Genomic DNA, 27,971 nt, shown 5'->3' on the forward strand with positions numbered 1-27,971 from the left:
ATACCGTGGCACAATAGTTTCTACGCTCCTTGCTAACAACTTCCACCTGTTCCAAAGAATACAATACGTGGGGGCTTGATTTCCTCAGCAGCGTTATTTACAGTAGATGTAAGATTACTTGTTGGAAAGGTCCAGAAATATTTTCACTGCCAGTGATGCGGTTTCTGTTGAATGTTAAAGTGAAACAGAAAAGGAAATACGGCAGATTGGATGCGTATGTGTGCGCGTAGATGGGGTTAGGGAGGGCGCGCGCTGTCACACACGGAGAGAGAGAGAGAGAGAGAGAGAGAGAGAGAGAGAGAGAGAGAGAGAGAGAGAGAGAGACCCAGAGCTGCCATTCAGATGCTGGAAGTCTGACAGGAAACTTTCTCATTCCTCTCCTCAGCAGCAGCAGCAGCAGTTTACCGTCTGAACCACACATGTTCGGACCCTGCAGCCGGACCCACTCACTCTGAAGCCATGGTTCTGCCGGTCCACGCTCCGTCGGCACGCTACTGAGGCTCGCGTACACCAGGGCGAACCTGACATAACCTGGAGACGCTTTGGACCTTCGTGACAGTGATTTGTTTGGAACGATGGAGACTTTGTTTTACCTACTCGCCTTCGTGTTGACCCGGGAGGGTTCGGGTCTTGGATATGTCGCCGATTCCAGCGTTCAGGCAGGTCAGAGAGCGGCGAGCAGACACAGGTAAGCCCCCGGGGGAAACACGACATTGCTTAATTAATAATTAAATAATGTTTGGACACCTCGACATATTTCGACGTCATTTGTGAACTAAACTAATTAGTCAATTATGAGTGTTTCACTAAAACAGTTTTTGGCTTTTCTTCACGTTCCAAATGCAAGATTAAATTTTATTGGAATTTTATCAGATAGACCGACAGGCAGGGTTGCATAAATAGGGGCGGGCAATTATCATATCGTTTATCATTTATCTTGATAAGTTTATTGTCAGGTTAAGATTTTTGATTTATCGTTATCACAATAAATTCCAGTTAATGTTTAAAAAACGGACTAATACGTTATGTTTTTTTAATTATTATTTTCTCCATTGTTTGTTCCAGCATCAGTAATTGTTATTTACTTCATTTAATTAATGAAGTAAATAACACTTCTTTAAGTCTGTGGCATCCTGGAGAAGCTTCTTTCAAATTTTCAAGAGCAGCATTTATGTTTGTGACGTTATGAACTATGTCACCCAGTTACCTAAAAAAGAAGCAATATGTAGTTTTTAATCATAATTTTTATCATTATCACAAGAATGTTGTGACAAAATTCTGTGTTCATATCGCCAACCTCTGCATGAATTTGAAAATAATAATAAAAAAATTACATGTTTTCAAATTGGTTTTACAAACCTGAAAAGTCTGACATGCATACAGCATAGTGAGTTAGTTATGAGTTAATGCTTTTGGCTGAAAGAACACAGCTGCATAGTTTGAAGGTGTTTCTAAACCATGGCAACACATGTGCAAATAATGTGGAGACTTAAGTTTTTGAACATTCTTCTTTTTAGTAAATCCCAGGTGGATTGGATGTACTTTTGAAGTCCTGCTGCAGGCATCCAATTTAATTTAAGTCTGGACTTTGACTAGGCCATCCTCAAATACAGATGCGCTGGAAGATAAACCTCTGAATTAGTCTCAGGTCTTCCGTTGCCTCTGACAGATTTTCATCCAGGATTGCCCTTCATTCATTTCCCCAGAACATCGTGACGCCATGATGCTTCCACTACCATATGTCACAGGAGGTAGACCACGCTCAAGGTTTTGGTTTCATTGGACCAGAACAGCATGTGTTTACTGTCTCCTCTTTATAGCTTGTGACAAACTGTGGACTGTACTAATTTTGGCTTGATCTAAAAATAAAACTCTCAACTTCGGCCTGTCAAAAGTTTCTTGTGGAACTCTGTAGCTCCTCCAGAGTTACCACTGGCCTCTTGGCTGCTTCTGCATTAATGCTGTCCTTTCCTTTGATTGCCAGTTTAGGTGGACGGTCACGTCTGGCAGAGGTTTTCTATGTTCAGATGATGGTTGAAGCTCTGTGGGATATAATTTTATCATCTAACCCTGTTTCAGACATTCTCCCTGCCCTGTCTGCTGTGTTCCTTGGTCTTCATCATGTTTGTTCACTAACAAACCTCCGAGGCTTTCACAGAACATATAGGTTACACTTCTAAGGGTTTTCGTTTGTTTAAATTTTTTTTTACGCTTTTCTGATTTTTCTTCCACTACACAGTTGTGCACTACCTTGTGTTGATCTATATCTATCGTGTAAAATCTTAAGAAAATACACTACTGGTTGTAGTGGTCCAAAAATATGTGAAACTACTTCTGAAGGTGCTGCATATCGATTTATTGTGATTTTAAACTCTGAAAAACAAAATTTTCTGACCATTTTAGCAGAAAAAATGGGAACCTATGATTGATAAGTTCAATCCAAAAGACAAAATTCCTTCATCAGTTGAATAAAGTGCTTTACCTTTGCAGAGAGCCAATGTATTTTAAAGTGAAAGGACCTCTGGAGTTACACATGCACTGACTTTTTTTTTTTTTTTTTTTTTTTTTTTTTTTTACAGGAAATGTCTCATTGGTTATTAGGACTCTTGCTCAGTGGGCGCTCTGAGTAAGAGCGCTGTGTGAGTGGGTGGGTGTGTTGGGTGGTGTTGTGGAGATTCTTGGAGCCCTGAGATAGACAAGGCTTCTAAGGATTACAAATATTTACTGTTCCAGAGCCTTTGGTGCAAGGTTTTCAGGGGGTCCATGACTTCTTTTTGAGGCCCTCTGCGTCAGCCTGGTGGTGAAGGAATTCATTTCTCTAAGTCTGGGGATTATATTGACGAGGAGGTTGGGGGAGTAACGGTTGTAATGAAATGGATCTAGAAGTGTCATTTTTTTTCACCCCCTACTTTTGCCTTCATATTTATTGTGACATAATTTATACCTTATGTGGGCTATAAGTGAAATATTCCAAATTACAAACCCCAGCAGACTTGGGAGCAGTGTTTCAGCTACTAATCCGACCTCCTGTATGGAACGCTAAGGAAATTATTTAGATTACAGTGATGAATAATCGCTTACCTCCAAGACATGACTGTTTTTATTGTGCACCATTTTCCACCTTTAGAATACTTGGAAGAGGCCCACCACCACTATGAGCGTAAATCTGTATGCGCGTGTGCGTGTGTGTCGATTGTGTGCTTGTAAATCAACAATTTAGCTTACTTCGGTTAGCCAGATGAGTGGCGAACGGGATGGTGAGCATGTGCGAGTGTTACGGAGGTCACAACAGAAATGTCAGTGTGAATGAATGACACATCTCCCTCCATGTGGTGATCTTCTTCTTGTTTGCCTGCATGTGTTTGCACTTTGTGCACTCAGGGCAGAGCTTTGACTAGGGTTTCCTGCTCAGTTTGGCTCAGTCTGCGGCTGCTGCTGCTTCTGCGGTTGCACTGGCTGCCTGAGTGATGAGATCTGGTCAATCTGTCGGTGTACGAGGAGGCCGAGCTTGTGATTGCTGCAAAGGAGGGAGCCAGTTGGAAGCAATGCGTTTGGATAAGACAAGCAGACTGGATAAACTGAACTTTTTTTTAGAAAAAATTGGAAGAAATTGTATTTGGAGTGAAAGTAAGCAAGCAGGCATGACAAGAGGGTATGGAAGTGCAACAAAAGGGGCAAGAGGGTCAGTGACATGACAGGAGAAAAGACAGGCTGATAGGATGAAGAGGGGGCTTGGGTTGTTGATGTTGTTGAATGCCTTCTCTCTGAAGGAGTCTGCTTGACTGGCCTGTGCCTTCAACACAAACACACACGCACACACACAGTGACACATCAGGAGGAAGAATGCACTGGCCTGTGGCAATTCGGTTTGCCCCTCTGACATCTGTTTGAACTCAATTGATCTGTTTTGACAGATGTGTGAAGTATTCCAAAAGTGGCAAAGGCTATTAGACAAGGTCTTATGGGGGATCAGGAGGACCCAGAGCGGTTCGACACAACTCCTGCCAAAGTTTCAGTACAGCCCGTCATCCCATAAAATTCACCGAACAGGGCAGCATAGTTCTGGCTAGACAAGTGAAGCAATTTTTGCTCATTTGATGAACAAGATGTTCAATCACCACTGGATGGTAGCAAGAAGTTGAGGCAGGTAAGGAGTAAGCCTGCCAAGGTTTTAAACTAATTTTGACTGGCTTTATTTTAGTGAGTGTAAAAGTAGGAACTTCAATCTTACATGGAGACTACAGGACCTACGCTACCAGGATAGGTTGTATAGGTCCAAGGTCAACCATCGCCTTAATAAAACACACTCAACATTTGGGCAGGCCAGATTGTGAACCACAGGAGTCTGTTCTAAGATCAGAGTTTAGCAAATATACCTGTTTTAGGGTACCTGAATAAACTGAATACAAAAGCTTAGCCAAAGATTAGCTCTCTAAGCTAGCTCATAAATCACCATAACCTGCAAAGATGTTTGGTTGCAAGAATAGAGTGAAGCCAAAGGATGCTCGGTGTCTATGTAAGTGGTTCCACACAAAATAAGTGTCAGATATCTCCTATTCTAAGGAGGACGTATTATACACGTTGTGCATGTTATTGTATGTCCAGTTGGATCTTAACTGTTTCTGAAAACAGCCCAAGCACTTACATTTTTTTTTCCGTCAATAAGCTAATGTTTTATGGTGTCTGATGAATGAGCTGTTTCAAAAACCCCTCCAATTGTTGAGTCACAATCGATGAGCACTGCACCGTTATCTAGCAACCCCAGCGAAGCCCGGCCTCTCATATAGGAATCGCAGTGGTTTTCTTTTGCTTTATAACCCCCTGGGCACTGTGTTGCAAATGTGGTCTGTCATCGCCACATAACACCTTCAAGGTGCAAGATTTATTCTCTGTTACATAAATCATTTGAATGGGGTTGTGACTACTTCATTTCATGTTTCAGAGGGGTGACAGTGGCAGGTTAACTCTAACCCACCCCTTTCTGTTTTTGTTCTTTCAGAAACAAATGACAAGTAGACTTCTAAGTCACAACTTTAAGCATATTGTTAAAGAAGCTGTAGATAAGTGTTTTTCACTAATAAGTGGGTCTCACCATAGTATGATGTAATGTTGCGCCAAAAAACCCATCCATCTTTTTTTTTTTTTCTCTTTCTGCTTACATGCATGACCAGAGGCACCAAGAGAGTGTTGCCAAGAGGAGTTGTGGTAAAAATTGGAACAGCAACTCACAGACAGGAATCAGGCTTGAAAATACTGTAGAGTTTTGCCAGTATGGGCACAGGAGGCCAACAGCTGTCTGTAATTTAGCATCCATTAAAAACTGTCCCTGGGCAAAATAATGAATCTCAGTGGGTCTAGTGTGAAGAACTACAGTCTCTTTGTTCTCCTCCCTTTGTGAATTCCTGTTATATTGTCGGATAATAATAAACTACAATAGAATTCTTCATAGTGACAACGTCGGTAGGATATATATCTGAACCAAACAATAAATGATGATACAGATAATTCCTCAAAAGCTGGGACACTGGGTGAAATGTAAATAAGTTACTGAGTATAGCAGAAGTGATAAACCGGTTGCACTTCTAAATCCAAATTTGCTTGTATAATAAAAAGACTTACACCATAGTCTCTCAGAAAATAGGTCTATGTTTTTTTTTTTCTTTTAATTTAAAAAGTCTTGCAAGGCTTTAGATAAACATAATAAAATAGTTTAAGAGTAAACAATGACTTTAATAGGACTTAATTTCTGTCTGCTTTTTAGTGCACACAGCTCCGGTTTTTGGCTCTGTGGACGGTTATGTCAGCCAGTTGGTCCAGACCTAAACACCTCTCAGGGGTTTTCATTTAGGACCACCATGGAGTTGAATTTTACAGTTTTAAGTAATATATCTCAACAGCTATGGTTATAACAGTGGAGATTACTTTGAAAATGACTGCAGCCCTCTACATTCTGCTTAGGTGGAAGACAACAAGGTTTATCTTTTAAACTGCAGAGGATGTGAAGTAGAATGTTACACAACACCACTGGTGGGCACCGCTAGCTTAAAACTTAGGTGCACTCACACTAAAGTTCTATACCAACATGGTATGTAGCTGAAGCTAATGCAAAAGCACGATACTAACATGTTATTTAATTGAAGCTGAAGCTAATACTAAACCCTTGTTCTAAAACAGTATGTAGCTGAAGCTAATGATAAAAATTGTACCAACATGTTATTTATCTGAAGCTAAATAACATGGTATGAAGCTTAAGCTAATACTAGAGTTATACCAACATATTTATCTGAAGCTAATGCTAAAGCAAGATACTAACATGTTTTTTAGCTAAAGCTAATACTAAAACCCTATTCTAACACAGTATGTAGCTGAAGCTAATGCTGAGGAGTTATACCATCATGTTATTTAGCTGAAGCTATTGCTAAAGCACTAAAACCATGTTGATACCCACCATATGTCAATAACAGAATATGTGCTAAAATTGTACTTCACCGTCAGTGGGATCAAATTTGTTACTGCACACTTATAGTTAGCGTTTTAGGAAGTGATACTTTGGAACAGACCTTTCACTCATAGTTTTAGTTCAATAGTTGCTCAGTATTGGTAACTCCGTTGCTGAATTTGCCCAATTAAGCACATTAGGGCTTCGGTCAGAAAGCACACAGAACATCTGTTTAAGTCTAAACTAAGTGTGAAAAACATGTTCATAGTTAGCAAAAACACAAAAACATTTGCTCCGCTACTTGAGCATTCACGGATTAATGTGCACACCATCGTCTGGCACCAATAGGCCCTCACAGAAGATGCTGTCAAGGCTGAAATGAAAAGTAGAAGTTGACCGACTGTTATTATGTTAGTCTTAGATTTTGTAATTAGGTGCAATAATATGGTGAAATTGTTTAGCAAAGACTACATGTTGTTTAAGCACACATTACAGCAGAAGGTAGGCAGCTTGACTAGAGTGTTGACTGTAATCACTATCTATCAAGGTGGAGTTTGTTATGAAACTGCCTTCTGAAAGGAGCTAAAGTCCCATGGCAGGAAGACCTTTGAGCTTATCAGAGCAGTCGCCCTAAACATGAGGCAATACTTCAATCATAATGTACATCAATGTTCCTGATGAACTCCCAAATCCTTTTTGTTTCATCTTGGTTGGTGATTCTGGAATTTATTAGACTGCAGCTTTCCTCCTTCTTCATAACGTGCAGCTTTAGAGCGCTGAGTAGGGTGACTCCCTTCAAGCATTATGAGAAGCTTTGATGTCTTAGTGTTAGACACAGGAAGCTAAAGTTTCTCCTAGGCTTGAAGTAAACTTTTAATTTTTCCAGCATCTGTCTTTTGACACAAATATTATATAAACATAACATATTAACATTTCTGAGCAGCCAAACCATAGACCACTTGAATCTGATTGGATGGAGTTAAAAATTATGGTGAAGGTAAGGAGGCCTTCCAACGTGAGGTAAGTAATCAAAATCCTTGTGGAGTCATTCAAAACAGCTGGTCAGCAATTCTAAGGGTTTGATTGCAATAAATATTTTAATACTGATTTCAGTTAACCACATTTTCCTCATTTTTATTTTCCCATCATCACCATTTTCCCTCCTACTCTCTAAGAGGCTTTTAAGTTAAATAAGAGCCTACAATCTGTAGGAGGGGGGGAGTAAAAGTCTGTGCAAATGACAGATATTTATATGCATAGCAAGATACTGAAATATAATAATTTGTCAAATTCAACTTCTTATATGTGATATTGTGATTATGACCTCAGTTAAATATGTTGTGTAGCTCAAGAACAGACTAGATGTCCTCAAATCTTCGCTCATATGTTGAGCAGCCATGTCAAAGAAAGAAGTTTCTATTTACTATTTTCAATGACATGCAATTGGTTATGGCATGTCTATGGCCATAAAAAAAAACCCATCACTGGTCGTTTTTTCTCTCATTAAAGTTAATATGTTACACGTTAAATAGAAAGGCATAATCCCCCTTTAAAATTAAAAGCTTTTGGCACTTCCATGTGAACAGCAGCCTTTCACAGCCGAACAGGATTAAAGACAAAGCAGAGTTGATTCAGATGTCTGGGTGAAGTCTACAGTTGCGTCTTGACTCCATGATTGACAAAAAGCAATGCAAATGTAGTTTAAGTTTGGGAGTTTTATGACTGACACCAGGAGTGGAATTTTCAATTTTCAGCAAGGCACTGTCCTGATGTGGCCCCCAACGACACACTCCTATGTACACTTATTGGTGAGTTTTAGAAGAAATACTGTATAAGTGTAGAGCTATAAACATCTTGTATCCTTCCATCCGCCCATCCATTGTTGTCTTTTTTTAGATCTGATTGCAATGGATATTTGGAGGGGAACCCAAATATCCATCCTCCTTTAAGGCTTTCCTTGATTCTAGTCCAGAAGTGAAATTTACTCCCTCTAGTTTGTTCTGTATCTGGCTCAAGGTCTTCTCCGAGCAGGCTGTGGACAGGAAACCGCAAAAGGGTGATGAGGTGGTTCAGGACACTGATAAGTTCAGAAAGATTCAATCAAGTATTGCATTATAGAGAAAGTACATGTCTAATCATTTGTAACCATGGAGAAATGGCCCATCATTATCTTGTATCGCATATACAGAAAAAACAGGTTAGCATTTAGTCTTTTTTGTACACTTATATTTATGCTTCGGTGTAAGAGGAAATGCTATTAATGACATAGTGAAATAAACTGTGGTGTGAGTTCAGGCAAAGTCGGCAATTTGATCAATTTATCAGGAGGGAGGATGTATAGGTTGAGTTCAGAACTAATTATTTCCAATGTTTTTGTAAATACCTCCATCTTATGAGCCCCAACTATGTGTGCTACATCCACAAACTACCTCGACTTGAACAAGTAGAAGCCACAGCTATGTTGGCAAAAAAAAACTTGGAAAAACAATTTTAGTTTCTTAGTCTCACGTGATTAAGTGACATAGTTTGCATAGAGTCAACAGCAACAATTTAACAGTTTTCTGATCACAGATACATACTAGAGACATCACTTCCTCACTTTAGTTTACCTCTTTTTGGTTGCTTAAGAGCCCAGTTTCATTATCATTTCCAGCGAACTGAACTGGATTCCACTTGCAAATGATCCAAGACCTACATTTATAGGAAGACCAGGGCTTGCCTTCTTGGTCCATACCAGAGCTCAGATGAGCTTTTACGTTAGTCAAAACAATACAGGTCCCTCTAAAGGAGACTGAACTGCTCTGAAGAAAAAACCCTTTAATGACTCTACACTCTTTCTGGTCCATCAGTTCTCTCAATATCAATATATCCTCACATCTGAGTGGTTTATGTCTTCAGAAACAGCTATAGTACATTGCTTTGCCATTTATTTCCTGCAATTCAAAGAGCATTGTCACACAGTTACACTCCATCGAAAGGTACCAATGTGTAATCAGGAAATAAAAGCATAACAGGATTTTCCTTTTCTTATTCACTTACAATCTATGTGTGATTTTTACACGCTGTTAATTAGCTTAGTACAGAAACTCCTTGCTTTTGGCAATGCTGTGGGAAAGGGAATGCATTCCAGGCTCCACCATTGTCACCTAATTAGCATATCTTCCAGCATTCATGGCATTCAAAAGCTTTTTTATGTTTAAATAAACTTTGGGTGCGCTGCAGAGGCTTGGACTGCCTCCCAACAGTTATCAAATCCCACCCTATAACAGAACAATTGAAACTATAAACCTCCTCTTAAAGCCTAAATGGAACAGCATGAGGAGCCAGACTTCAGAGAGGATAGTAAAGTTTTAGCTAGCTGAGGGTCTTTTAGGGTGGCTGTTATTTTAAGGCTTTGTCCCGACTCAAACAAATGCTTCCATAAATGGCTTAAAGCGAAGCACCCAAAATAAAAAAAATCTCTTGAGATGTCAACACTTCATATCTGAGGAGTAATACTGAACCCAACAGCTGTATCAGAGACCTTCTGTGTATATCTTCTTGACCGTCAGGCTAAACAATCAGAGAGAGGGTTTACACAGACCTCCCGTCCCTTGATTTTGGAGCAGCTCCAAAGGGAAAAGTCAGCACTCGCCTCTCTGGCTGTTTGTCTCTTGGAGTGTGATCACTCAGGCAGGAGCGAGTTCACTCAAGTGTGTACGCTGTCGTCTGTGACAATATGTGTACCTTTGGTTGGTTTTGTATGTCTTTACAAGAGCGAAGTAGGGGTGCTTGACCTGAGTGGGTCGCAGTTCAAACGACAAGATAGTCCCCCCTCCCCAGGTCTGTGTCTGGGGCTTTCTTTAAAAGCTTAATGAAAAGTTCCCTCAATAGGCGCTGCCAAGTGATTGCTTTGTTAAATCATTGAACCTCAGCTCTCTCCTTTTTTTTTGGCTTTCGTTGACTCCCTCCTCCTCCCACATACTCTCTGTGTCACTTTTGCAACAGAGTATTCTTCTTTTACTCCTCAGTCCTTCTTCCCTTGTAGGGCTCAAGCAGAGATGCTGTTGAGTGAAATGGACCCAGTATGTGTGGGTCGAGATGTCAGACTTCGACTTCCTGCTCGGCTCTGAAGCGTCTGACGTTTAATAAGAAGCGAAATTTATTGGGGGATAAAGCAATGCCCAGGCAGGTGCAACATTTCCACTCATGCTGAGTTATGGCTGTGTAAATAAAATTAAAACTCTACAGCGGTCGGCTCACCACCAGACGTTTGGACTTGCTGTAATGAAGACCGGCCAACTTGTCCGAGTTGCCATGTTTCCTGCTCATATTTCTGTTTTGTGCCAATTGTGGTTGCTTACTTAGGATCATTTGCATTTCAAGACGAGACGAGATTTGACAATGCCATAAGCGTTTTTCATTTCACAAGAAAGAGGTAAACTAGATTTTTGCAAAGCTTCAGAAAAAACTTTTGATTAGTTCATAAAATGTACTTCTCATGCTTTCATCAGTCTATGCTGATGACACTAAACTGTTTGGTAAAGAATCCCAGTTCAGTGTAGAATAATCCACATTACAAATTTAATGTAAATCTAGTGGAGACTTGTGTAGCCCAATGTTATGAGTTAGCTCTCTGTTAGCTGATGTCAAGATGTCAACAGTCAAGAACGACTCCCTTTCTTATAAGATAGCAGCATATAATCACTGAGTTTATAGCCTAAAGCACACCGTGACATATCCAGAGCCCATAATGATAGCTAAAGCTACACTGTTTTCTTAAAAAACTACAGCTACAAGGTAAAAAGAAGTTGAAACTCTATGATTAAGAAGTTGCTTAATTTGTGTATCATGGAAAAGGGTTATAATGACTTCTTGGCACACGATCCCGGGTTGGTAAAACACCTGGATACTTTCGGTCAAAGTTTAGTCTGTCTTGCAAAATAAAATCAGTTGCCGTCAGCATGTGGTTTCCTCTGGTGAAACAGGTGTAGCACCTCTTTCACAATATTTCATTTCTGTCTTGTGTTTTAACCATGTAGGAACATAGCCAGCATTAGATGAGAAACCCTCCAGCAACTGCTATGCACTTCCTAATGTCGCCGACATAATGTGATGACCAGCAAAACGAAAGTGCCTCAGATTTTTTTGGTCATGTTGGAAAATCCCAGTGCATTAACACTGGTCTCACACTCACCTCACCACAGTAGAGGAAATGGAAACACATAAACAGTCTTCACCCACTTCAAAATAAAAGCATGAATGTAAACCTCCAACTCCTTGAAGAGTTCTTGACATTCAATGACCAATTCTGCTACATAGATGTCGAACTTTATTCAACTAAAAGTTTACAAAACAGCCAAGCAAATTAGAACTTTAGAGTTTATTGAGGAAGTTAATTTAGAGGAAGCTAAGCATGCTAAACGTTTTAAAAGTTAGCAAAAGCTCTAAACGAAAAATTTGCTTTTCTATGAGAGCATTAGCTGATTAGATCAAATGTGCCGACCATGCCATAGCATTTCTGCATAAATTAAGGTCTTATACTGAGATACAAAAATTTGGGGTTTTCATTAGCTAGAAGTAATGAAAACCTCATTACTTCTAATGGGGTTTATAAGCAATGGGGTAAATGTACAAATTTGTACATTTTTACATGCAAATATACAAATGTACAAGTGTACATTTGTACATTTGTATGTTGTACAAATGTTTATGTTGTACATTTGTTTACAACATAAACAAATGTATAATATGTCATAGGAATGACTGAAACAAATTATTTTTGTGTGTTTGTTTATTCATGTTCTTCTCCTTTATTACACCTGGGAAGAAACCTTATGATTAAAGAGAAAAACCTTCATGGATGCTGTCTGCTTTTTTTAAATTACAAAGACATTTGGCCATGTTTATATGGATTTCTTGTTATTGTCATTATCTGCATATGTGATTTGTAGGGATTAAAACGATGGAAAGATTCTGAAGTCAAGTTACTGAACTTTCTATAGGAACATTTTCTCAGTTTTTAGATTTATGGCAATGAAACACATAAAAATAAACACACTGAAACAAACAAGAAAAAGGCCAGTTAAAGGCAGCACCCATGCAGCAGAAAGCGTGCGTGCGGGAACACGCACAAATAAACCTATTGTGTTATTTCTTGGGGGAGGGGCCGGGGTCTGTTCATTTTTAAAGGCTCCTGTGACCTTTATTCAAACACAGAGAGTGACAGGAAGGACTTTCAGCCCATTTCATGTGGACCGCCTGCCCAGCCAATGGAGCTGCCCAACTCTAACGCCCACTTGCACTTAATTGCGCTTTATGCTCTCACTTGGTCCTGCTCTGACGAACACAAAGACTTCTCTCACAGAGTTCTGGGATGAAATGATGGAAAATAAACTCGCTGGCTGTGTGACACGGACAGCATGTGCAGAAGCTGTGAAAACGGAGCCGGTTTGTAACGTGGATGAAGCGAATCTGTCTGGTCAGAAGCGGAAAAAAAACTGACAGCTTGTTTGTTTGTGTAAGAGCAGCGGCTGCTGTCCATCAGATTAGATAAGGGCGTGCGAGTCGCCAGCTTTATCTGGGACTCTGCGAGTGTTGATAGTAAACTGGACAGAGGTTTCACTGAACCACCGTGACAAAAACAACCCAGTTGGACCACATGAGGAAACATCTGAACTGTTTTTTTTCTCATGTTTTCTCTTCTGTTTATTCAGCTCCTGATGGTGATGTTAGATAATCTGCTCTCCAACATGCACTGTATAATAAACAGAGACCAGAGCTGGATAAATGGACAAACCCACACGGCATGGTAGAGTTAGAGCTCTTCTGATTTTGTTTAAATCAGAACTGTTTTACCCAGAACAGTTCTGATTTAAACAAAAAAGAAGCAACTAAATGTCTAAAAACCGCAGAACAGCAAAGCAAGAATGTAACACTGGATCACAGCAAAAACCACAAATACAAAAAAAAAAATTCTAGAATTGTTTAGATAAGTGTTAGAATATTTCAGCCAAATGACATTCACTTATGCTGGAGCTGATTCTGGCTGCAGTCTGAGCTCCACTGAATGTCTTTCAGTTTGCAGCAATATGATATGCTGTGAATGTTCCAGATGAGCACAGTTTTCATTGGAAAGGCCTTCTCTACTAAGTCTTTCAATGTACTTGTGTTTTCAACGAAAAGCAGGTAGATTCAGATGATAACAGCGTTTTATTTAGGGAGGTATTTTAGACAATAGTGATCTCAGGTCTAATCCATATTCATCATGAAACTATCATGACCTGAAATCTGTGTGACATACCTTCCTCTGTAGACCACCATATTCAGTGAGGTCCATCTTGTCTCTTATAATATAGCAGTATAAGTGGCAATAATACCATCATACATAATTTGATTAACAAATAAAACATAGATTTATTTTATATTTCGGACAAAATGAGCAACTTTCACTCACAAAAAAAGTAAAAGTAACACACCTGGTCCTGATGCAGCAGAACACTGTGAATTCCACACCTTTAATCCCAATACACAAGCATTATTCAGAACAGGTCTTCATAAAAGAGCAACATGCATACTTCAAAGATGTGACAGGTCTTGATTTTCCAAAAAGAAATCCTCCTATTTATTTATTTTTTTTTTTTTGTTTTTTTAAAAATATTTTTCCAATACAGCGGCATACAGAAAAGACAGAAAAGCTATTATGGCAAGTTTGGGGTGCCAACTGGAGAGAAGTGCATCTTTGGAAAAATGTTTTCCTAAAGAAAAGCTCATGTGGCTCTGAAGGATTGCTCCCCCTAAAGCTACCGTCAGAAAAGTAGAAATGAGAATTGCAAAGGGGGCTTTGCAATTCCGTCACGTAGTCTGGCTCCGGACCGGTTGCAGAGCAGTCTGGGTATTCGGTTGTTGTTTTTTTTTCTGCTGTTGGTCTGGAGCAAAACTGATGTTTCCATGGTGTGATGGTTCGTTGTGGATGCACTGATGACTACAGTGGAAGAATCATTTTAAATTTCACAGTTCTAGATTTTTATTAAAGAAATATTTGACAAACTTTTGATAAACTGAACCTTGCGCTGACTTTGGACCTTAGAAACCGAGTCTTTACGTGAATAGCGTGTTTGTTCTGTTCATTTTAAACCGATTTACCTCTTAGCCTCTTTGTTATTATTGCCTTACTATTTTTGGTGATGTGTTACAGGTAAAAATTCTGGAGAAGCAAAAAAAATTAAATATTTCAGATCTATGCTGTCAATATTAAATAAAAGTAACAGTAAAGATAGAAAATACCTTTTAAAATTGTGAATTTTTGTATTACTATCATTGCCTGAAGGTATATGATTAAAAGAAGTGTTGGACACATTGAAACTATTTCATTATCAACTTGTTGTGTTGCTCATGTTCTTTGTAGCATGACAAAAATACCTTTATTAATAACAACGTATTGCAGTTCGGCTTATATTCCTAACATCCAGGGCTCTGAAAAACTAAAGTAACCCTGGTTTTGACAGTAACCATTGACACTCACCTATAGCATTCCATTAATAATGTTTATTTTACATATAAATGAACATGTAAACAATAAGGTCATTGTACCTGCTGGGTTTAAAGGATAAAAACCAGTGAGCTGGCTGGCTGACAGCTAATTAGTCATGTTCACTTTCCCACGTTCATTACATAGAGGTCATGAGGAGTGGGCTGTGAGGCTCTGGGGATCAAAACGTGATAACCTCTGCTGTCAGGCAGACCGGCTCTGGTATGAAGGAGTGGACAGGATGGTGGTCCTGGAGAGGGACCACCACCCTCTCCTCTCAGACTGAGAGAGGTAAAACATGAGGAAAGATAAAGCACATCATAAACAGTAATGGCTTGAAAGGAAACAGGTGTGGGGGGGGGAGAAAGGGAGGTGATTAAATAAAACGCATACAGTGCTGGGTTAAAGTATGTGTACCTTGTATATTGTGTTCACAGGTTGTCACAAAATCTTTGTAGAACCTAATTTTACTAAAATTACAACTAAATGCAGGGCATCCGCGCATCCTTAAGTCTTAATTTTATGTATCTAAAATGTCTTAAATTTGTTTAAGAAAAAAGTAAGTTGGCCTTAAATATGCTAATCACTCGTCTTAAATGTTGCCATGGCAGGACTATTTAATCCTTTATATTCAGGAAGATTCTTTTCTTGCAGCACGTTTCTGTGAGGTAGAGGTTTGAGTCATGTACAGACATCTTTATCCCTGCGACTCAACGCTAACTAACTGCTAATATAACCTCACTAGCTAGCTAACTTTTTTGCCACTATCATGCAAATTTATCAGCAGTTGGCTGGGTGACGTCATTCCTCTTACCAACCCAAATGATGATACGACGTAAACTCTGCAGTTGGAGGTTTTGTTGATTTTAAACATGGCGTTAAGCTATTGAAAAATTTTATTCTAACGAAGTTGAAAATACAGCTGAGAAAGAGGAGATTAAGGAAAAGCAGAAGAGGATGGAACCAAGAGAATAGAGCCACAGATGCAGCTGTGATGACAAATAGGGAAAAGATTAAGAGGAGCTGTAATCAATGTCCGCAACTAACTTTAAGAATGTGGCAAAATCTATCTTCTCTGTACATTTCTACTATTCTACAGGTCTTAAATTTAATCTATAATGGTCTGAAAAGGTCTTAAGAAGTCTTAAATCTGAGTTGTTGAAACCTGCAGAAACACTGTAAATGTCTTTACATGTAGGGATTGAAAGCTTCACCTATTGTTCTTTACAAAATGGAACAAACTGAACATCCATTTTAAGGCTCGCCACAGTGTCTCATTTGGTCTGGACTTTGACTGGGCCATCCTAAAACACATGTATGCTTTGATCTAAACCATTCCATTTTGTGATGACATGTGAGTTTAAAGTCATGATGGAAGGGGGATCTTTCTGAATTAAAGTAAAAACATGAAAGACTGTTTTTTATTTGGTCTTTTACATGAAATCCATCAAAAATAAATTGAAATTTGTGTTTTGTAACATGACAAATTGTAAGAAAGATGTAAAAAGAAAAATAGCCAGGATACAGCTGATCCAAAGAGGACATAAAGCAAAAGACAGAAGAAAACACAGACAGAGACGTGCTGGCAGACCAGAAGACGCTTTGATGAAAGCTGCTGATTGACTTTCCAGGATGAACAAAGTCCTTGTATGCGCCGGCTGTTATCCAAAAGAGCAGCTCAGACTGACACTAATTATCCATAATACCAACATAGAAATAGCAATGTGGGGATTCTGGGAAGTATTGAGAATGACTGAACTATGTCTGTGTTTTAAATAGTTCTGCTGCTGTTATCGGGAGATGCATCTCCAGAGGTCAGAGGAGGGAAGGAGGATGAGATGGAGTACCCTGCAGGCGGCTGGACAATGTGGGAGTGTTTCAGAAATGTTTTGGGTTGGAGCATGTTGTAGGGTATGCTTGATGTTAGTTTAACATGTTAATTACATGTCTTCACTTCATGGGAGGTATTGTCTACTGATAGAAAGATTGTTAAATATTTTAACTTGTCGTTCGTAGCCATATTACATCTTCAAAAGTGACAGCAGACAACGGTTTTTAGTGCATCTTTAAATTACATATTACATAGAAAGAAGAAGATGGCAGACACCTCAGAGGAAGTAAATATTTATTCGAACTGTAGTCAGCATTATTTCTAGGCTAGCATGTGTCCAATGTCCCCATGGCAACCAACTGCTTTATTGGGCGATGGTTGACAACTTTTACTCTTAATTCCATCATTAAGTAGGCCCAGGTAGGAGTAGGAGTAGGATCAATTAATCAATTAATCACATGACAAATTAAAACGAGCTCAATAATTTCCATTTGCACGATTTTTCGTTTTTCTCTTTTCTCTCTTCCTACCAAAAACTGGATGACTGAAGTCTTTAGTCTGTTGCTTTGGTCTCAACTAGCTCAAATAGGGAGCTAGTTGAGTTGAGGAAAATTTGTAATTGTGACAGGCACGATAATGAATGTTTGGGCAAGGTTTTGCTGGGATACCTTACCCATCTGTTCTCCTTTATTATTAGTACTCCTTCATGACAATGCTCCCTCCCACAAATCACACAGAAATGGTTCAGAAATTGTCTGACTAGCACAATGATGAGTTTGGGATTGACTTGTCCTCCAAGTTCTCCAGATCTCAATCCGCTTTATCATCTTTGGCATAAATTGAGCAAACAAGGCAAATCCACGGAGCCCCTCTTTTTGACCCTTAGGACAGACTGGCACTTTTAGGCAGATAGTCATAATGTTTTGGCTTGTAGGCGTATTTCCAAACTACTGCTGTTCTTTGAAAATGAGTTCAATGAAAGCTTTTGCAAATTTGTGATATTGTCTAAGTCTGTTGACTAAAACACTTAGACGGAAAAGAAAGACGAGGATAAAGTTCTCTACAGACTAAATCATACTTCCTTGTTTCTACCATTTCCTTATGTTCATCTGGTTGCATCTATTGTTTTGGGAAAACCTTAACATAATGCACTTTAACTGTGGAAGGTATTTGCTTGAAGGCAAGACATTGGGGGTTTGCTTGAGTGAGTTTTTTTTTTTTTTTCTTTTTAAAGATAGCAGTCCAAGCACAACAATGATATGGTAGGCTGTGTATGAGATTCAGTGGGGGCTGGTCAGCATTGGATAGAGAACACAATGGCAGTGTTTGTTTGAAACCGCAGTTATCCTGAACTGATCTGACATCTGCACCCATTTCTGGAGTGCAGAATAACAGCCGAGTCCAGGGTTTGAGATATTCATCTCAAAGTTATAGTTGGGCCTCACAATCAACTAGTGCAATAGATTAGAGTTGATTTATTCTAAACTCTGTTTTTTTGATCCATAAAACAGAGTCAGGGTGGATTCTAAGTGCGGAGCAGATTTTCTGAACCGCATTTTGTTCTTTGTCTAACAGGAACTGGTGTGCTTACGTGGTGACGAGGACAGTGAGCTGCGTTATGGAGGACGGGGTGGAGACGTACGTCAAGCCAGACTATCAGCGGTGTACATGGGGCCAATGTCCCCGGGTCCCGTGAGTATCTACTGCCTTTTCATGTCCTCTGGTTTCCCCCTTCTCTAACTATGACATTAGCATCAGTATTCATCCTTGTCCTGCTAACTTTCTGTCCTCTGAATTTACATCCTGTCTTCATCCATCGGTTTCCTGTCTAGAAAAACTCATTTCCCTCAGCTGTTTTCGTTTCTACTGCCCTACGAGTCAACAGAAGGTTCTGGATATAACTGAGCTAGCTGTATGATCAGTCTAACCTTAGAGTGCCATTATCCAGGAGCTAATGGCTAACGTTTTATGCTAATGTTTTATGAGGATGACAGAGGGTGGACACATAGATGAGTTTCAGACTCATTCAATGAATTAGAATATTAATGAAAAGGATCATTTATTTCAGGAACTTTGTCACTAAGTGAAACACTTTGTGTAGATTAATTACACACAGATTGATGTTTGAAAGCCTGTATTTCTGCTAATTATGATGATTATGAGCTTAGCCAAAATGGTCAAGACAAAGCCAATGATCAACTTCCAGGTGATAAATGAAGGTCTGTGTTTACCTGTGGTTACCATAACAATTAGAAAGTGCCTACGTGAAGCAGAGCTGTAAACAATATGCCCCAGAAAAGTCCCACTGTGGAAAAAACAACAGTGGCTGAAGAGGTTTCAATTTGCCAAAGAACACACTGACTTGGCTAAAGACAACATTTTATGGATAAAAACAACAGTGGTCTTGTTGAGTCTAGAGGCTGCAGAAATGTTATCAGATAACCTTTAAACAAAGATTTTCAGTCATTGTAAAGTTAGTAGCATGGTGGCTTGGGTCTTATGGTATACATATGATATTCTCATGCCATAGTGTTGGGTTTATCTATTGCATACATGAGGTCATGGATCGGTTTAAAGGGGGACATCAAAGAGGAAATGCTTTCAAGTGGATGTTTCAACAAGGAGTCCAGTAAAGGAGAAGCATCTTGGTTCCAGACCAACATGAGTAATGCTACGGCATGACCAGTCTATCCCAAAATGACAGTTTATTGGTTTTTAAGAGGCCAAACTTGTTTTGTTATGCCATTATTAATATATGGGTGTAATTTAGAAGCGTTTGGAGGCAAAAGTTATTACAAGGTTTTTCAGCTTTACTCACTTTTTTAGATGCAGCACTACTGGTTTAAACCCAGTAGAGTCATTTTAAAGAAGGTTTGTTGCAGTTTATCTTTTACATGTTTGACCGAGCTGGTCAACCTATTGCTTTTGTCAGTATAACAGCCAATGTATTTATTTTACATTGGCTGTTATACTTCTAATTACACTTACTGAAAAAATTACATTTGTGTTGTTTTTACGTGTTTGACTGAACTTGTGAAGCTATTGGTGTATAGCTAAACCTCAGAAATTTGTGTTGGTGTGTCAGAACTGAAAAAAGTGGATCATTGCATCCGTAGTGCTAAGATGCAGTAATATGAGAAGATATAAGAAAAACCTCACAGGCATCCCAGGATCATGTTGCAGTGCAGAGAGTTGGTGGCCCAGTCTAGTCTGTCTCCTGGTCCGCTCCCAAAACTGCAAATCCACCACCAGAAATATGCTATTAACGGGACTCTGTAAGCGATTTTTCCAAATGTGGATGTTGCGCTCGCATGAAACCGTTACTCTGCCTGTGTTTCTCCTCTTTTGAAGTTCTCCCTCTGTTTCGACCTTGGCCCAGCCGTTTGATCCCCAGGCCTGCCAGGGGCCTCAGCGTAAACCCGGACTATTCTAAGAATGAAGCCAGTAGGAGCTCCAGGCACCACAATCTAGTCTTTCTTCTTAAATACAATCTCTTCTTCATACCCTGGCTCTCCTCTGGCTTCTTTCTCTCTCTTCCTTCAGCTCCATAAGGCTCATTCTACGCTCTGCCTCACAATGATTTATTTTTCCATCAGCTGACCTTTCTGTCACCTTGTTAAAGCAGCCTTTGCAACCTACAAGCCTGTTTATGGACTGATACAAAAAGAGGATAAAAGTGCAGTGTGTCCTGGCCAGTATGCCTCTAATGCTGCTTGCATCATGTATTGATATTTCTGGCTAATTCTGTCCTATGTCTGCTACTTTAACTACAACAGGGAGACTCTTCAGGCACAGAGTTGAATGACACGTTCATGGGAAAACTGCAGCAGCGAGTTCCAAATAAAACATTTTACATATTTTTGGAGGCCATTTATGAGCAAGTGACTCTGATTTAGTATGAGATAAATGCAGTGGATTTCTGTTGGAAACGTTGAGAAATAAAAGAGGCAGGAAGAACATTTTAATCTCCGACAGCAGAGATTATCCTGTCTGTCAGCTGATAGCCAGCCATTCATTCTGTGGATGTCAACAGTGAGCAAGAAAGCCTGAGTGTTCAGGAACAGTTACAGCTTACTGATTGGGATGTCAAATTATAAATTGAACATAAAAACAGGGAAATACATTTGCAGTCTCAAAATATACTAGAACTTCAAGCAGTTAGAAATGGGTTCCAAGCCCGACTCAGCAAGTCTCTACACTCTTCTTCCTGCGTCCGTCAACTCAAGCGAGGGTTAGGTCTCCTTTAAGTTATTCCTTAAATCGACAGTTTTATGTAAAATCCACGTTTTTTTTTTTTACTTTACATAATGTTATAATATTATTTCCTAATCAAAAACTTGTAGTGTTGCGTTTATTCTTTCATACATGTTTGAAAAATCTTTGAATCTCCATGGTAACCTAGCTCCACCTTCGAGACACAGCTCCCCCTCAAAGTTTCCAAGCTTCCTAACTTCTGCCTCACAGAGCAGCCCCTGCCCCACTCAGCTCCTTCAGACTAGCTTTCTATTGGTCTATCCCATGAAATGACTCGGAAATATTTTTCTGTGATCTCCAGTTACCGGACGTACAGGAGGCCGAGGTACAAGGTAGCATACAAGATGGTGACAGAAATGGAGTGGAAATGTTGCCACGGTTACTCAGGGGAAGACTGCCACCAGGGTCCTCACGGGACCCTTGACACTCGGGTCAACGGAGGGCAGACACAGACGCCACAGCCCGGTGGTGGAAGGAAGGGCGAACAAGGTATGACGGTTTAATGAAGTTAAAAGAAAAAAACGAGTGAAAAAAGCTCGACTTCATGCTCCGTTCACATCCAGACTCTTTCTTTTTCTTGATTTGAGGCGAGAGCGAGAGAATCCAGGAGCTGCAGGACACGATCACCGGACTCAAAAAAGAACTCCATGACATGAAGACCACCATTGACGGCATAAACCAAAAGCTGTACGTGAATGTTGTCCATCCATCAAGTGCCTGTGTTACTGGTGAAGTGCCGTCACCTGCAGGCTGTAGTCCTGTTTACACCAGACTGGCTAGCACTAATACGTCCGTTTCTCCGCACTTCCTAAACCAAACATCTGTGCATAATTTACAGTGTGTCAGTGTTTATGGCTGTTGGTCAGTTTTGGAGAGCAGACATCCTTCTCTAGTCAAATATACAGACTGGAAGAGATAAACAGTTCAATCTGAACAAGATAACATGATAGCATGTAAATAAACCACAGAATCAGTGGCTTCTTATTTGTTCACTGGATACGTCCCCGTTCCAGAAATGTGTTGAGACACTAAATACTCAGGTTTAGTGTTTTGTTGCAGATCTTGATTAGGTCTACGGACCTCTGCGTGTTCTGGTTTGCAGGCCCAGCCTGAACGGGGCCACCGTTCCTGCAGATTCAGCTCAGCCGTTCATGAAGGAAACCATCAACACCATACAGACCAAGCTGGACCATCTCTACAACAGAACACAGGTAATCCATATCATCGGCTTTAGTTCTGGTCTCTATGCCATTATGCAAAAATTGAAATTACGAGAATAAATTTGCTCAATGGAATCTCTTCCATTGCGCAGTTTAAAAAGAAACTCAAATTTTTCACTGATGCTCTTTTGCTGTGTTCTGTTCCAAACATCACTTAGTAAAATTTATGTTTGGAATTCAAGTTTGTATTAGTTTTGTCATAGCACGTTTTCCCACAGGGATTCAGGAGGTTTTATCTCTGGATGTTTTCTTTGGAAGAAATGGCCTCTGTCTTTCAACCCCGGTCCTTAATCCAGACAGATGGACAAAGCAGTAGATTGTTGTCATTTATAGATCACAATCAGTACTTGTCAGAAATCTGTCCAGATCCATCAGTATTATAATCCACTTTCTGTCCTGTGTTTTCATCACTGTTAGAGAAGCTTCCAGTTTGAGGAATGTCACTGTTGTCCAAACGTGACACAAACGTCTTTTTGTCCAAAAGATTATACCTGATCAAATTATTCAAGAGAATGAAAAACTGCAACACAGCAGCACATCTTCAAAAAGCCTTGTTTTTTTGTTTTGATTTGTTTTTGTGAGAAAATGATCCCTTCTGATGTGTTAGACCTGTTGTTCTCTTTCCTACATCAAATGTACCAAACTTTAAGGGACGGTGTGGTTCTGTGCCCTGTTATCAAAATATCAAAAACTAAAAGCTGACTTTTAAAAAACTAAAAAGCTGAAAACTAAAAGCTGACACAATCACAGGCCATAATCTCTGATTCTGTGATTTAGGTCCATGATGAGACACTGCTGAACATCAACAACCATTTGGGGAATGGAGGGGGAAATGACCTGGATGGAAATGTTGGGCCAGGAGGAGGAAGAGGGGACCAGCTGAACACGCTGAAGGAGGAGATCCTGACTGAGCTGGAGAGAAGAGTCTCTCTGTCCTGCTCATCCTGTCAGGTACAGATAATCGGACTGTAATCAGATCAAAAACATATTCAGGTATTAAATTGTTCTGCTGTAATGATTATGCTGCACTACTCATGCAGCCTAAAGCAGTAAAACCTAATGGAGCCATGCAGAGTGATATATAAAAACAACCTCAAGAAACTGATAAAATAAATTAAAAATGAGTTTAAGGTGATATTTGATAGAAACGTCTTCGGGAATTAAAGTTTCTAACAATAACAAAGCAATATTTAATTTTATATATAAAGAGCAACACTGTTTGCAAAATAGCAAATAGCAAATAGCAAAAAATAAATAAATAAATAAATATATATATATATATATATATATATATATATATATATATATATATATATATATATATATATATATATATATATATATATATATATATATATATATATATATATATATATATATATATATATATATATTTATATATATATATATATATATATATATATATATATAAGCCCAATGGTAGTTGTCATTGGTTAGCAGTTTTTTAAGAGGGTGGGATCTTTTGTATGTGATATCATGTTGCAACCTGTCCATGCTACTGCTTTCATTTATGATGCTGAATTTCTGGCAATGGTACTTAGTCAAACTCTTTGTATGAGAAGCTTGATGTCTCAAACCAACAGTCCATTGTCCTAATAATGTTGTTTTCTTCTAGGTTGGTGTGGAGGACTTGAGACGGCAGCAGGCGGAGGACAGGGAAAGGATCAGAGCCTTGGAGAAGCTCATAAACTCCATGGACCAAAACATCAGGCGTGACTTGGAAATCTACCGCAGAGAAAACAAGCAGTCCCAGACCTGCTGCAACACCATCACAGAGCTGGAGAAGAGGCTGTCGAGCATAGACGTTCGACTCACGTCCACTTCGGACAAGTGTGACATCATCAAAGGGCGACTGGATAAGGAGCTGGCTGGGACGGGTGGAGCAAAGGGACGAGTCACTGAGGATCGGTTTAACAGCAGGCTGAGAGAGATGGAAAAAAGGTTCAACACCACGATGAGGAAGACGGAGCAGAAGTGCACCAACACCGGGAGCAACTTGAAAGAAACCCTGCAAAGAGATTTCACCCTGCTGCGTAACAGCGTCTTTATTCACCTGGATGACCACAGCTCTAAAATCGGAAGACTAGACTTGGAAGTTGCAGATCTCGGAGATACAGTGAGGGACCACAGCCGACGTTTGAGCCATCTGGAGAACGTTACGGTCTTCCTTGACAGAAAGCTAGCCTCAACCACAGAGATGTGCAGTGAGACCTGTGGGCACAACGGAAAAAACCCAGCGACAGATGAGACTGTGAAAACCTTGGAGTGGAGAGTTGTGACCAATCAGGAACACATCAAGAGGTTTAACAACACCCTGAACAACTTGTCTGTGACTGGAGACTCCCTGATTGACAGAGTGATTGACCTCACCAATGACATCAACAAGATAAAAGCAGTAACCGGACAGAACGGTGAACACTTCACCCGCATTGTCTCAGAGATCGACACACTGGGCAGAGATCTTGACGACTGTTTCGTTTGTCGCAACGTGGAGCAGGACTTGCGCTTGCTCACCAACTCCACAATGATCGGCCTTAACAAATGCCAGACAGAACTGACGGATCTGCGGAGAAAAGTTGACTCGGGGGAGTCCACCTGTTCTCAGGTTTGCTCCAACCTTCAGGAAGAGGTGGGGCGACTTAGGGAGGATGTGGAGGAATGTACGGGACAGTGCAAGACCAACATAAACGACTTGAAGAAACGGTTGGACGGTCATACCTTCCATAGCGGGAAATTAGGTGGGGATCTGAGGTCAGTCCAAGGAGAGCTGAACAATGTCATGATTACTTTTAACTCCATTAATAACACACTGAAGGATCTGGGACGGACTGTGAAGACACATAGTACCACGCTGACAGATCTATCCAGCACAAATTCAAACACCATTTCTGTGGTAAGCTAATGAGATAGCACTGCTATTAAACTTAACACAGTATATTACAACATTTTAATGTTTATTAGCTATTAATAAAATGAAGGCCCATGTAGTTGCCCTTACTGCTGGTCATGTAGTGTAAAATATTACATGTTTAACTATTTGATTTGCTTTGCATCATAGCAATGTCTGTACCTCTGCAGGAGGTTTAGCATCTTGGGTATGGAGAAGGAGAGTCCTACTTTAAAGTCCTATTTAAAATGTTACATTTAGTTCTAGCAATATACCAATATGTCAAGTTATCATTAGGTAGATGAAATTTATTCCTTGTTGGATAGGGACTTTACAGTGAACATAGACCCAAACCGTGGACCTCAATAAACCTGTTTTAACTTCCAAGTCTGTAAAATGCTCCATACCACATGTTGTTCATGTGGCCACCATCATACTTCTGACCTGCCACTGCTTTCCCAAAATAGTATTGCTTTTCTACAATACAATTCTACAAAAAAAATTTCTAGAAAAAAAAGCTTTACTTTTTTTCGAGATTCTTGACATGTTCCGTCTCTCATGTGAAAGACTTCTTTGGGTTTAATCTTATTTAAAAAAAAGAAAAAAAGAAAAACGTGCAGCTTAGAAACGTCACCATTTGATGCCCTGTACCAGATTGTAGCTCTTAGCTAGTTTATTTCAACGTTCTCTTGAAAGTCAATATGAGAGGATAAGCCATAAGAACAGCAAACAATTCAGATAATAATAGTTAACAAAAGATACAAAGCCACCATAATACAGCAACAAAATCACATATGACGAATGTGTCATCATATCAACTACTGTACTCAACAACTGTAAGAACTACAACACCAAGCATTCAATTTTAAGACATTATTGACAACAACTCTGATTGGTCTTTGTCTTTTATACAGTGTATGTAAATATCTAGGTTCACTTATAGATGCATTTCATACTTTGTCATTGTAAGCTATTATATCTGTTAATTTGGAAGAATATGGCTTGATGTTAATAAAACACAAAATTCAGTTTCTCATAAAGTCAAAATTACACCACTAATAAAACCAATAAAAGAAGTTTGTTAAAATAATGTTGGCCCACTGAAAGTATACCTATGCACTGTACAGTGTATGAATCCTTTTGTTATAAAAACATGAGTCCCTTATATACCATGCATAAAACTGAATGCCAAAACTGTTATTTAGAACTTCCTTATCTAAGTATTTCTTCAATGTCTCATGACCCCATTGACCAAAGTTACTCTGTCATGCTGATTTGAAATATTTTCCACTGAATAAAACAGAACATCCATCATATGATGGATCTATATACTTATCTTCTTTGTTTATCTGTATGATATTAAAAATGTGTTTTCTGTGCACACTGTAAAAACATTGGACCATTCAAAAATCTTTTCTGGCTATCTTGGAAGTTTGGAAGCACTATAGAAGAATAGCACAACCCTGCTGAGGACGAAGTGTGTGCGATACCATAGGAGAATAAATCGTGGTAAAGGCCTACAACATGAAGTGACACTTTAAAACACAAACGAACATGATTCTGTTTTCTCTTCAAGGTGGAGAACTTGAAGAATGAGTTGACGGACCACGTCGACGATGCTAACGTCCGGTTCGGCAACCTGGGCAGAGAAATCCAGATAATCAGGAACAACTACGCCATGGAGGTGGGAGAGTGCCGGCGGTCCAGCGACGGCCTGGACCGAAGGCTCTCCAAGCTGGAGGGGGTCTGCAGCCGCCTGGACTCCTTCACAGACAGCCTGGAGAAAATCAAACAGGGCCTGAACAAACACGTGTCTGGCCTGTGGGGCTGTGTGAACGGCCTCAACGTCACCGTGACGTCCCAAGGAGAGCTCATTGACAACATCCAGACCGTCCAGCTGGACCGTGTCCACTCCAGGATACATACGCTCAACTCCTCTGTGCTGGACTTGGGAAGGCAGTTCACCATTTTCAGGGATCAGGACTTTAGGGGTGAGTTTCAGGGGAAAAGGAGCATGGGATTTCACTTTTGGCCAGGACGGATGCACATTAAGTAATGAAAGGCATTAAAATAGACCAAAGAAAGAATCCAGGCTGTCATGTTTGAAAGAATTCACTTAAGAGCCTAGAAAAGTTTGTTGTCTGTCTGAAGGACATCTTCTTGTAATCACATAGTATGAAAGACACAGCTGGAGTCTCACCAGGTTAAATGTCTTGGCTTTCCTGACTTAATGTACCCGCCGTTTGAAGCTCCTCAGAACCATTAGCAATGCTTAACAGGAGTTTGTGTGCAGTATTTCTATCTCTAAATTGTCCTTTCCCTCAGGTCCCCCGGGACCTCGAGGAGAGAGAGGCGAATCTGGACCACCGGGTCCTATTGGACCCCAAGGAAGGGTGGGACCTCCAGGCAGAGAAGGCAGACAAGGACTAGTGGGACCCCCAGGTACAAAAACACAAGAAGTGATCTGTAAAACATACACATTGTACTGCAAGACTTTTTGTAACTCTTAAACTTTGTCACATTTAATGCCAGATTTCAATGTATTATCATTTGTAGTTCAGAAATGGGAAGTGAACGAGCGATAACAGATGGCTTAAATTGATATTCTGAAGAGTGTGTAACACATTTCTTATCAGCTTCCTTAAAGCTACATGCAACTTTTACAAAAATATGTTTTGTACATATTTGTTCAAACTGTCACTATGCCGTGACAGTTTGTTAGGAGACAGATCATTTGTGAGAAGATCAATATCCTCCACCTCCTCCCTGAGCAACTATTGCTGTCTGAAGAAGTGAACCACTCTTGACCA

At 39.8% G+C, this 27,971-nt stretch overlaps 1 protein-coding gene across 1 annotated transcript in view; it reads left to right on the top strand.

Moving 5' to 3' along the window:
• Positions 1-341: 341 nt before the first annotated feature.
• emilin1a (elastin microfibril interfacer 1a) overlaps positions 342-27,971 on the top strand; it is a 33,032-nt gene continuing 5,402 nt past the window's right edge. Inside the window, exons 1-9 of the mRNA XM_014993671.2 lie at positions 342-688; positions 18,355-18,471; positions 21,335-21,522; positions 21,621-21,720; positions 22,136-22,244; positions 23,031-23,204; positions 23,890-25,167; positions 26,738-27,152; positions 27,487-27,603. Coding sequence (XP_014849157.2) covers positions 576-688; positions 18,355-18,471; positions 21,335-21,522; positions 21,621-21,720; positions 22,136-22,244; positions 23,031-23,204; positions 23,890-25,167; positions 26,738-27,152; positions 27,487-27,603 — 2,611 coding nt within the window. The 5' untranslated portion in view covers positions 342-575. The remainder of the gene's footprint in view (positions 689-18,354; positions 18,472-21,334; positions 21,523-21,620; positions 21,721-22,135; positions 22,245-23,030; positions 23,205-23,889; positions 25,168-26,737; positions 27,153-27,486; positions 27,604-27,971) is intronic.

This window comes from Poecilia mexicana, unplaced genomic scaffold (assembly GCF_051168715.1).
Source record: "Poecilia mexicana isolate PSO_F unplaced genomic scaffold, ASM5116871v1 scaffold_21, whole genome shotgun sequence".
NCBI classification, from domain to species: domain Eukaryota; kingdom Metazoa; phylum Chordata; class Actinopteri; order Cyprinodontiformes; family Poeciliidae; genus Poecilia; species Poecilia mexicana.